This window comes from Talpa occidentalis, unplaced genomic scaffold (genome assembly GCF_014898055.3).
Source record: "Talpa occidentalis isolate TD23 unplaced genomic scaffold, MPIMG_talOcc4v2.1 talOcc4.10, whole genome shotgun sequence".
Lineage (NCBI taxonomy): Eukaryota > Metazoa > Chordata > Mammalia > Eulipotyphla > Talpidae > Talpa > Talpa occidentalis.
The window spans coordinates 26,040,962-26,053,942 of NW_023600993.1; the positions used below are offsets into that span (position 1 = coordinate 26,040,962).

The 12,981-nt window shown below is 40.6% G+C and overlaps 1 protein-coding gene across 1 annotated transcript in view; it reads left to right on the forward strand.

Moving 5' to 3' along the window:
• The window catches only part of ARPP21 (cAMP regulated phosphoprotein 21), a 152,074-nt gene that overhangs the window by 98,260 nt on the left and 40,833 nt on the right, over window positions 1–12,981 (forward strand). The window contains exon 19 of the mRNA XM_037526146.2: window positions 4,274–4,400. Coding sequence (XP_037382043.1) covers window positions 4,274–4,400 — 127 coding nt within the window. The remainder of the gene's footprint in view (window positions 1–4,273; window positions 4,401–12,981) is intronic.

Genomic DNA, 12,981 nt, shown 5'->3' on the forward strand with positions numbered 1-12,981 from the left:
TTCTACTTATCACTGGTGAAAAGGCTTGGGACTCAAAACATGGGTTTCATGAGACCAACTCAGCCACCCATAGCACAAAGGGAGAACATCCCATTTTCTGGGCTGCTGGTGCAGAGGCCAAAGGAGAACAGTCCCTGCAGTCTGGTGTCCTGCTTACTGGGTGGCCTAGAGGGGGAAAGTCTTGGGGTGGGCTCAGCCTGCCCCGGGGGACATTTCGCCTCCCTTGCTGCTGCTCTGGAATGTGTTCTTTCCTTCTTTATTGATTCGTAAATATTTTCTGGAGCTGATTGGGTACTCCAAGCAGGAGCACCTTCTATGAATATAAAGAGGAAGCTAAGTCGACATCCACTGTCCTTTCCTTCCCCCGGGGGCAAGCAGAGCTCACGCATGCTCTCACAGGTAGCCATTAATCATATTTAATTGACTTGAGCATGTAAGACACCACAGATCACTGATTTTTACTGTCTTTTCAAAGACTGATTATGTGTTACTGTTCACCACCAAACATCTCTGGTGCTCTCTTGGGTATCCCTTTGCAGAATATTGCAAGTGATTACTGTCAAGTTGTAAAATGCACAGAGACATTTTCTGGTCCATTTTCAAGGCACACATATCCCAAGCAAATTCTATCCTAATTATGAAATATTGCATTGGATGGGCTGTTTAAAGTACAGTGTCACCTTTGTATCATTCGTTTCACTGCTTTAACATCTTGAATAAATTATTTTCTTTTCAAACCATCTAAAACCCTCTACCATAAAAAGATTTCCACTCAGTTGTTCATTTTATTTTGAGTGATTAATTAATAGTTCATCTTCAGTTGCCATCTTTGTAATGTCTCTTTGCTAGTAGGATTTAAAGAGATGTGGGAAAAAATTGAAAGTTATAGCAAAAAAAGGCTTCATTAATATATTAATACATTTTATTAATAAATTAAATTATTTAAGTTTAATTATTGGGCTATTTTTTTAGCCTAAGTAAGATCTGTTTTTACCCATTTTTGCTATCAGAAAGAAGAGTTGTACGGGCCTCCCCTGGTGGCACAGCAGTTGAGCGCTGTGCTGCGAAGCTGCCCACAGCCTCTGCAGCGCCAATTGGATCCCCGGCCACCAGGGAGGGTCCCACATGGCGCGCAGACCTCTCCTGCCGCCCGCTGCTCCCCTCAGCAGTGTACTTCGGTCCTTCTGCCTGCTCTGCTCCCCGCTCTGGCTCTGGTGAATTCTCTCACCCTCCCGTGCTTCTGACTGTACCCAGTGCTTGTATAAATAAATAAATAAAATCTAAAAAAAAAAAGAGTTGGCAGAGTAGGCAATTGAAGATATTTTAAAAATCTTGATGAAGGAATTTCAATATCTGTGCACTGCAGGAACAGAGGCAGCTCAGAACCCCTGGTGTGTCTGCAACAGAGATACATTCATTCCTTTTTCAATAGTTTTAAAAATAGTAGAGGTAAGGAAGAAAAAAAGACAAAGCACATGTTCATTGTTCATGATCAGTCTGGACATCCATGAACTTCTTTTGAAGAGAACTGCAGTGAAAGGGGTAGGGGGTAATCCACAGTGACATTGATGGCAGCAAACATTTGAAAACAGGATTACCTGACTATGGACAGTGACTCCTGAGTGATGGTCTATGGGTATATGTGTTACATTTATGCAGAGAATGAACCTATTTAGTAACCTTCAAGGTCAACTTCATGTAGCACATCATGTGAGCTTTCTAAATGCCCCTTGGAGTTTGAAGCAGGAAGCCCGTGGACAAGACAAAGGGACTGAAGAAGGAAAGTGATCAGTGTGCTTATATTTTATAGTGTCTTGTTCCTTTTCCCTCCTAATCCACTGACTTCTTGATTCTTCATGTTTTCAGGTAGTTGCTTGAAAATATACATTTCCTCCTCTTTAGGCTGTTTTTACTCCTTTCTCTCTTCCCTTCCACCTTTTCATGATGATCCTTGAAAGATTCCTCTGGGGCCAGCACAGCTCCCTTCCTCTATGTGAGAGGAAGACAATTAGCCAAGTGTCCATTTCCCACTTGCTTCATATGGTTGGGAATGTAATTCCCAAAAGTTGGCTGACACTGCATCAAGGGGAGGTTAGCAGAAGTAACTAAACCCTAGCAAAGCTTGTCAGGTATCAAAGAAGGTAGGGGAAACTGGGAGAACAAATAAGAAGAAATCAAAACCTCTGTGTCCTAAAACTGAGGGGCTTCCTCTCTCCTCCCTTAACCTCTATTCCTTCCCCCTCCCCTTAAAAAGGAGTTGTGCTTTTCTTCATATCCTTGGTGCCCATCAGGAAATTGTCAAATGTTTGGCCTCCATCTCTTATCCCTGAGGTATTTTCATATTTCATATTGAATGTAAGAGAAGAGACCAGAGTTAATCAAAACAGTCTTTCCTAAAGAAATGAAATGCTGTTCTTCCTAGAAGACATAGAAATATAATGGTGATGAATAAAATTAGATAACAGCTGTCCTTTTTCTTAATATTAGAAGGTTTCTGATATGTGGTAGTAATAATCTTTAATGGCATTCCAATTTACCAGAGCATAATTAAATCCTATTATTGCTCCATAATTATTTGGGTTTTGATTGGTATAAATTGCCTTACAAAGCAAGGGCGAAGTAGTAAGATCAAATCACTATAAGCAATATGTACAATAAATTATTTGGTTGTCTACAACCGAGTCTTATTTGCTGCAGATTCATTCAATTTCTTACCCTTGAATAGCCACATTGTTAAGACAGTCAGAATTATAGTTCACAATGACTCCGTGGGATTGCAGAATCGTGGATCCACAAAGTGAAGTCATCTTTTGTCACTACTCTAAGGCAGGGAAACAAGCTAACCTATGTTTCAACACAATAACGAAATAGATAGGTCCAACCTGACATATGCAAATCAGAAATCAAAATAACCATAAAAATCACAGTTTTCAAATGGGTCACTCACAGTTTAATTCTTTTTTAAAAAAGATTTATTTATTTATGCATACTAGAACTGAGATGTAGGCCAGAGGTGCAGGGGGTGAGAGGATTCACCAGAAGCAGAGTGGGGAACAGAACAGGCAGACTGACTGAAATCCACTGCTGAGGGGAGCAGCAGGCAAGTCAGAAGAGGTCTGCTGCACTATGTGGGATGCTCCCTGGCTGGCTGGGGATCAAACTCATACTACAGTGGCTGTGAATAGCTCATAGCTTGCCACCAGGGAGGCCCACTCAGTTTCATTCTAAGTACATGTAATACTCTCAGGCTATGTACTGACATGACTTTATTTATACTTTAAAGAAGGTGAGAGAAGAAAAGTCAGAGGTCTGTAAATGAAAATAAATATGATTAGTAAGAAAAAAAATGGCCTTAATATGGATGATCTGAGGTGGGCAAACATCTTTCCAGATCAGATGACATTGGATTTGAATCTTATTGGAAGTAATGACAATATTTTCAGCCATTCTCAGTCATTACAAAGTGATAGATGACTCAAACAACATTTTAAATATATATCCCTTTTCACTCTGAATGTCATTTTTTTGGATCCTGGCTACATACCAAGCAGAACAAGCGCTTTAATAGACCTCACCATGTTTCATAACACCTTCACTGCTTCTTGCAGGCTGGAGAGTAGCAGTTTTTATGTCTCACCTGTGTTTCCACTAAAAAAAATGCAAGTTAGGTCTATTTAAAACTACCACAACAAGTTGGCTGTAGATGATCATCATCCACTCTTGTTTTTTTAAAAAAACAAAATTCGGTGTCTCAAGACAACTGTCATCGTGCTGGTGACCAGCTCTGCAGGGTCAGCAGGGGTGGCTCATTTCTGTCGCATCTGGTACTGACTCTGGTGATTGATTGGGGCTGGACAATCTCAGATGGCCTGTCTCCCCAGCAAGCTAGTGTGGCCCATGAGCAGGGTGCCTCTATAAGGCACATGCCTTTTTCTCCAGCAGGAGCATCTGCACTTTTTTTTCCCAGTGGGTGGGTTTTCCTGCTAGAGAGTGGAAGCTGCAGGTCTTCCTAAGGATGACCTGGGGAGTCTTGGAGATAATCATTTCTGCCAACAGCATTGGTCAATACGAGTCCCAAAGCCAGCTCAGATTCAAGGATTTGGGAAATAGGTTCTGTTTCTTCCCAGGAAGAGTGACATGCACACACAAGGACATGGAAGGTTGCATGCTGTCCTCACACTCGAATCATATCACTTCATGAGATGATATGTTGTATGTTTTAAAGACATTTCTTAATTGTCAGTTTCCTGCTATTTGTCTCTTTCTTCCACAGATGCCCATCTATTACTACCCATCTGGTCAGTACCCTACCTCAACCACACAGCAGTACCGGCCCATCGCCTCCGTTCAGTACAGCACTCAGAGGGCTCAGCAGATGCCACAGGCAGCACAGCAAGCAGGTACTTGGAATCCGTTGCCCATTTTCTCCTCTTACCTGGGAATTCTTACATGTCAATATCTCAGTTGCCCTCTTCGGATGAGTATCCAAGCTTGGCCATTTAAATTGGATCATTTTCCTTCCTCAGAGAAGAAAATGGAGTTTCTGATGAACTCCATTGGAAAAGTAGCAGGTGCAAGAAGGTGACACCCGGCACAGGCATGTACTCTACACTAGCCCTCCAGAAACCAGCGCTAGGACTTCGCAGTTTGTTTTAAAGCAGAGGTTCACCCACAGCCCTGTCTTCCTAGGTCAACCTTTGTTATTTTTCCTTTTCAACTTAAAGAGCGTTCTAGCCCCTGTTCCTAAGGCTAGGGAACCAGACGAGGTGGTTCCAGACCCTCCTGAACGCACTCTTTTTAGAAGGTCCCTGACAGCACAGCCCTGCCCCGCAGGAACTGACTCGACGGCTCACTCTCTCCAAGGCCACAGCCTCCCGCCCAGAGCTCGGCAGCCACTGTGCAGTGGGAAGGGGGGCCGATGCACTGTACGAGAGTGAGTAGCAGGTCTCACAGTGAACCGGTCTCTTTCCCTACTGTGTCACACGCCCAAGGGGATGCCGTGACCCAGAGCGCAGCAGGATCCTAGCAGGGCTGAGGGACTTGGGCCAGGGAGAGGTTTGTGCCCTTCCTGCTGACCAAACTGCAGTGAACACTGCTCATTGTCATGCCGAAGATGCCTGCCCCGGGACTCTGCCTTCCGTAAGTAGGTCATGCCACAGGGCTCGCGCTCCCCACCGCTGCGCGCAATGCCTGCTCCCCATCTGCTGTCTGCCTTCCGTATATGTCTCTGCATCTGGAATGCGTCCAGATATGTGTCTGTTGTACAGATAGGAGAGGCACCATTTTTAGAAGCTGTGGCCAAAAGCACGATTCTTGCCAAGGGTGAATACCAGTGGGACATCCTAAGGGTCCTAACGCTGACACTGGTGGCGTTTTGTCAGGTTGGAGCAATAATTAAATTCCTCCGACTTGGGGATAACTGCTTGTTTGTTCATTCATGGCATGGCCTAGCTGAAGTCTGTGGGAGAAGAACTAGAGAAATGTACAGTTAAGCAGACCTTTTCTTATTTTGATCCTTAGTCATTCGGGAAAGAGTGTATCTTGACTCCGAGTTGACTTTATACTTTTAAGTGGTAAGAACACAAAAGGGTTTCAAATTATAAGCTATCTTATGAAAGGTATTTGGGAATGCTTGTTGTCTCTAATTGTTGGGAAATGTTATTGTCTCTATCATTCAGTGCTAACTGCTGTCATTTCAGATCTACACTCCTGAAATGTGTTGTTGGCGTTCTGAACTGTCTCATTTTCTCCTGATGTTTATCTCATGTTTGTGATTTATAATCTCCTAGCCATGGGTCTAGGGTCAGGAGGGAGGTTTTCCTTTTGGTTACCAATACCTTTAGAAGAAGAAACATGCAGATATGTAATTATAATTACTTTTCTAAACTTTTGTTTAGTGCCATGGAGTGACAGTTGTCTGAAGAGAGATCTCAGAGTTGGTGTGAGAGTAGTATAGTCCACGCAAAGAAATGTGCTAGAACACAAACCTGCAAACTCTGGTGTGTGTGAGGGACTGAGAGAGTTTAATGACTATGTTAACTGGGCAACAAAATTAGATTTAGGACAAGCCTCAAGTTTCTCACTGACTTTTCTCCACCAACTCCTGATGAGTGTCAATACAAGGGAGAACATGTGTGAATGTTTCTGCTCTTTTAAAAGACAGCACGGAGAGCATGGAGGTGGGCAGGAGTCCCTCGACATGGGGACCTATCTGACCCCAACTCCAATCCATGGCAGCCTGGTGGCTTTCACGTGTCCCAGGCTCCAACATCACCTGGAAATACCACCTCCAAAGCAGCATAGTGGCACTGTAATCAAAAGAATGCATTCTCAAGCAGCAGCCTCAAAATGCAAACAGGCGTGCCAGGTATCATGGAAAGGCATGGCAGTTAATGTGGTCGGGGGCAGGGGTGGGGGTGGAGAGAAGGGAAAATGGCACACAAGCACTTACTTCCCTGGAAGTGACAACATCATATACATGAAGACTAAGACCTTTGAGCATGTGGCTTCTGTGACCAGCACACATCACACCAAGCCTAAATTCCCAGTGCGGTTTCCACATTGTTGATTTACTGAGTGTCTGAGGAGGCAGATGGTCTCCCCAACCTCACTGAGAATCATCTCTGCTAATCAAATCCAGGCAGTTCTGTCACAGTGTATACAGACTGCACCCTACAGCCAGGGTGGCCTCATGCTGAGCTTGGGGAGACTAAGGGAGGCCTCCCAAAGGAACATGGCAGAGTTTTGGGGGAAGTAGCTCTATGTTAATGCTCTGTCTCATAGAGGGAAGTCTCTTTGGATGACTGTACACGTCATATTTCCTGGGAGAACTTTAATCTGCCTCCAGACCAGTGAGAAATGGCACCATTCCAGTGATACCCTGACTGGCTCTTCCTCCACCTCCCACCATCTTATACACTTGGGATCTGAGCCTCTCCCATCTTCATCTGGCACTGACACCAGATTTACCCTTGTACCACAGTAAACTCAGCTTTCACTTGATTAAGTATTAGAGTGGGACAAAATTATGTCAGTTTTAGCCGAATGAGATTTTAATCCCATTTGCTTCTTGGCAATGTTCTTAATCTTTATTTAATTGCAGTGAAAAGTGTCTCTTCCTTCTCCTGCATCCTTGGCAAAATTGAAATCACTGTAAGTCACTATATCTTCCCTAGGCCTTAAACCTAGACACACTGAATTTGTATAAAACGAATTGGATATTTTACAGTTGATTAAAGAGGAGACTTGCATGACTGAGGTCTAATATTGTGTCTTCAGCTCTTCTTCCTGGTGATTTTGTGGTATTGGCTCTACAAGTGAGTGATAAAGTTGCATATGGAAGAAGAAGCTTGTGTTGATAGTGATTATAAGTAAAGGATATTATGTTAAAAAGTGTTGCTGAAATTAAATGGTAGATTTGCCCAGTGATATCTGGACTTTGTAACTACATATATATAGGGAAAAGGTATTATAGAAAAACCTCTAGTGGAAAATTTTTAAATGTCAATTTGGTATGATCAGGTATCCCCAACTCAAGGGCACAGTATTCTGCATTAGGCAGTCATTGATAACCCAAAGCTGCATAGAAAGACAGATTAACAATTTATAGCTAAAAACCTTGTAGTTTTCAAAATATTCACATTTCAAATGATTTGGAAGTGGGGTTGCCTTACATGTGAACAGATTTATCTCAGTGATCAGATACTGAAATAGAATACTGGTGAACATATCTTTTGTTCCTTAATATTCAAGTTTATCTCAGTAGGCAGCTATTACACCACTTTCAGATAATATTGGTGTCACTATAAGTTAACACTTGCTTAAAAATATCTTTAAGAACACAAAAAGGTTAATAATTATATCCACCATTAGGGCTAGTTGCTGTACTCAGTATTTACAATGCAGCATTGTTTAATCTCCACTCCAAATTTACATAAGAGATATTGGCTGCTAGCACCCTTCTTGTACAACATGGGTGCTCAGACAGGTGAAGTAAGTTACTTGGGGTTCCAAGGCTGATCAACTGCAGAGGAGCAATCAGACTTAAGTGATTTTAAGACTGAATGGTAACAATGTAAACATGGTTACTAGTTTTGAATTAGTTTACTGGCTTGGATGATTATATAGAAACAAGCATGTTGGGATTAAATCAGGAAACCCATGTTACAGAGGCAAGTAACATTTAATTAGTTATGAAAGTTTACAGGTTGGCTTAATAGCAGAACACAATGGACTCTGAACTTCTACCTCCCAACCTATAGTGGGTTCCATATTACTTTGCAAAGTTGGTCAGTAATAAATGGCAGAAGAGCCAAGACATCTGTGCACAAATCACACACACAAGATATTGGGGAAATCCTCGTGGTCTGTGTCTCCACTCCAAATTCCTGTTTCATTTTGACTTAAAAATGAAGATATGTAGCTTCATTCTTGAGCTTACCAAAATCTTGAACATTTCCTAAAGCAACAAAAATGAGGTGGTAAAGGGCTATCCAAAATCATAAATGGACATTTGGGGAAGATTAATCTCAGGTTTATTATCAAAAGATTATCAGTCTCGTGAAATGAGCTGGGAAGTGCTCCATTCTTTTCTGTTTTGGGGGGAAATGTGTAAAAATGGTGCCAAATCTTTTTTAAATGTTTGATAGAATTCTTCAGTAAAATAATCTAGACTTGACATTTTCAGAAGCACTGTTTTTTACTGTATTTGAAAACAATTTCTGGAACTTTGTAGTTATGAGTTCAATTTGCTATGGCTATAGGGATTTCCAGATTATCTATTTTACCTTTTCCAAGTTAGGGCAGTTGGGATAATGAAGGAATGGTCCCATTTCTTCTAAGTTGTTGAATCAATGAGAAGAAAGTTGTCAGTAACATTCATATTATAATACTTCTAAATGGCTACTTTCTTTTTATTTTTGTCAACATTGGTAGATTTATCAATTTTATTGACCGTTTTTTTGAGAACTAGCTCTTTTGCCATTGATTTTCTCTAATGTTTTACTCTTTCAATTTCATTGATTTCTACTCTTGCCTTCATTATTTTCTCCCTTCTGCTCATTTTAGTTTTGTTTTGTGCTACACTGTGTAGGTTTTGAGGTAGGAAGGTAGATTATTGTTGTAGACATTTTTTCTAAAGCAAGTATTTAGTACTCTAAGTTTCCTTCACACCCCTACATATTCTGTGCCCTACTATTTTGATGTACTGTATCTTTGTTTTTATACATTTGTATATATATTTTTATTTCATTGAATCTTCCTCTCTGGTCTATGGATTATTCAGAGTTGTGTTGTTTAATGCCCAAGGATTTGGAGAGTTTCCTGTTTCATCTCCACTATTGATTATAGACCCATTCCAATATATTCAGAGAATATGATATGTATGGTTTCAATTATTATAAAAGTATTGATGTTGGTTTTATGGCCCAGGATATGAGTGATCTTGGTTCCATCTTGAAAAACTGGGTATTCTACTGTTGCTGAGTGAAATGTTCTAAACATGTCAATTAAATCCTGCTTTTTCCCCTTGTTTTTCAGTTCCTATTCACTAGTTCTATCAGTTGCTGAGAGGTAGATGCTCATGACTTCGATTATAATAAGACTTTGTAGAGTTCTAAAATGAACCTCAAAGCTAAGGTTACTCCCAGTGTCCCTCAAGTGCAAGAATGTAGGCTTTGAAGTTATTTGAAGCATGTTGTCATGTTCCTTTCCCAAATAAATAAGAAATGTTTTATTTCCTAGAAGAATATAAAAACATTGCATAGGAGGTGAAGGTCATCTGACCACTGGGGTTTGGGTAAGTTGTTCCTATAAACTTATGCCCTTATCTCTCACTTGCCATACTTTCAGCACTGCTGCTTATTGTCAGTAATGTTATGTTAGGCTTAGGTTTAAAAAAAATAATATTGATAGCTGTTTACCATAGAGAATCCAGCAGTTCTACATTTCTAAATGTACCAGGAGGTTGTGTGTTTTTAAACATCATGAAAATAGAGCAACAGGAAGTTAAGATGGTTTCAGAGCAGGAGGGGAGAAAAAACACAAAACTTGGGGGTATGGATTCTATAAACTGTGGCAATATGTCATCCTTTTTTTTTTAATCCATGTCCTCTCCCACCTCCCCCAACTCTCAACCATCTGCTGGATGGTTTGTTTTGGGGGAAAAATAAAACAGCTTCATCTAGCATTTTATATGAAAATATTTTACCTTTCAAAATATAGTTCAGAAAAGTATCACACTTGCAAAATCCCATGCATCTTTTGTGGAACTTCCTTAAGCCTATTAATATACTTCTACTCTGTTCAGCTCATATCTCTGTTGACTAAGTGAAGTTCCAGCTGGCCTTATAATAGCAGAGTCAGAATTTCTTGTTGGAAACAATAGTAGAGGTCTTTAGAATTTTTTTGTTTCTTTACTCACTTTTTTCACTCTCATTTCATCTAATCCTTACTTGGACATTCTGCACTCAGTAATAGCCATTAGAAGATATGATTGGAAATAGAAGTGCAGCTTAAATACACAGATTAGCTAAGTGGGGAAACTGAAGAAGGTCAATCTTCTCTGCACAAAGCATAGTCTTTTTCTTCAGAGCCACAAAGGGGGCTTCTGCTCCTTCATTACTCAGATTTAGTAACCAATGCTGGTTTCACAAGTCTGACAAAGTCTGACTTAGGGTATTGCCTTGGACTATTTGAACTAAGTAACATTTAACATATGTCACTTGTATGGAGAGCACACAAACAAGAGTCAAAATCACATCCAGACAACTTGGAGAAAGGTCATCACCCCTTCCCATTCATAAAAGAGAAGCTGGAAGCTCCCTACCCCTCAGAGTATCATCTTTTGCTGCTCTGATAAGGAAATAAGCCTTGCAACCCATCTCCTCTGTTCTGTTAATCAGAGCAAAGAATGATGAATGCAAATAAAGAAGGTTACAATGCCTTGAAAAATGTATATAAATAAAAAGCAGATAGAAGAGTCATTAGGGAAGAGGAAATCAAATGAGGGAATGTGGATCCTGTTTATTTCATTTTTCTAAGTGATGATAGGATAATAGCAATCCCGGAATTTGTAGGGGATACTCTGAACTTTAGGGTATAGATTGCATTGATTCAAAACTCCATTCTACATATTCATAACAACATTTAGTGTTGGGAGTTCTTCAGTGAAGAAGTTTACAGTTGAAGGGGGTCAGTCACCCAGATATAAAAACTATGTGTCAGGAAATTAGATTTTTCTGTTCATCTCAGGAACAAAAGTGCAAAATATCTTCTATCTCTTTAGGCAGAACAATTCCACTCCCTCTAGTCCCTTCCACATACAAATCAACTCTCAGCCTCTGAAGATTCCTAACAAGAGCTTTTAAGTGACATTTCTTCCTCTTTAAATGTTATGAGTATTTGGTAGGGGGTTACTGAAGCCAGTGTTCCTCATATTATAGTATATATAAGCCACCCAGATTCTTACTCAAAAGCATATTTTAATTCAGTAGTACTGAGGTGTGTTCTGGAATTCTGCATTCTAGCACACTTCCAAATGATACTGATGTTACTGGTCTACTGGTCTACCATTGTGAAAGCAATGTGATAGGATTTTTTTAACCGTGGCCAGCCAATGTATAAGCTCTTTCAAAAGGAAAAGACCCACTTCAAATTCGCTCTTTGATTTAGCATGACTTGTGTTTTAGACACAAATGTAATGCTTCATAGTCAGCATATATCTTAAAAATTATAGCTAGTAAGCATTTAGAAATAATATGTAAGCATTTACAAATCTGAATTGTAGATGACAACATGATCTCTCTACACAGTAGGCATGCATAAGTGTTGAAAGAATGATATGCCTATCTATTTTCATATTAGTACCTACAGGGAGTGTGTGTGTGTGTGTGTGCGTGCAAGCGCGCGCGTGCGCATGCGCGCATTTGTGTGTGTGTGTGTGTGTGTGTGTGTGTGTGTTGTGAGGGGGGGAAGAGGGAGAGTGAGAGAGAGAGAGAAATTCAAGGGAGAATGTTTGAACATTTAAAAAGGCTAAGTGGAAACATCTCAGCCACCCAATTCAAATATAAATGAAAGCACAACTGCAGTTGAATGGTATGAAATCAAATAGAAAATCCAACAAACCAATTACATCAGTGAATAACATATACATTTTTCAAAGCTCAAACACCAAAGAATATGTCACAGGCCTTTTGCACCCTTTCGGGGGTTCAGTATGTTTGGCTATTGGTGTGTTTAGCTACTTAGGAATTTCTATAAATTTAAAGCCATAATGCTCCCATTGAAATACATTTCAAGTGATTAGTTTTGAAAATGTTCAGAGGGCAGGGAATAAACAGGCCCTGAAAATGTGCTCACATCACCCTTGATGCCTGGCAGCTCTTTCCTTCAGTCATTTCAGTTTCCTTCTGAATGCTTAACAATGCAATGGCTTGCTGGCATCTCTAGCGAGGTCTAATCATTTGTGTCATGTGTATATTTGGAAATAGACCAAAGTCTCTGTTCCTGTGCTGAAAGGTGTACATGGAAGTTCAATAAGCTGAAGTGTGTTTAGTCTTTTTGGTGAGGAGTAATGTTTCTGTTGTAATAGTATATTGTTAATACTAACAGCTCTGGTAAGAAAGAATGTTATTGCCTCTTTAATGTTGTTCTGAAACACATTTGGGATGTGGCAAAATGTACCTTAATGGAGTCTATAAATTTATTTAACCAGAGCAGTTGAGTAAAGCTGACAGTGAATCCTGTATTTCTAGCTTGACTTATTAAGCAGTCAGAGTCTATATAACTGAGATGAGTTTTATTTTTAAAAGTTCCTTTCTCGGGCCTCCCCAGTGGCGCAGCGGGTTGAGAGCAGCACTGTGAAGCTGTCCGCAGCCTCTGCAGCGCCTGTTCGATTCCAGGCCAGCCAGGGAGAATCCCACATGGCGAGACAGACCTCTCCTGTCTCACCCACTGCTCCCCTCAGCAGTGCTTTCGGTCCGT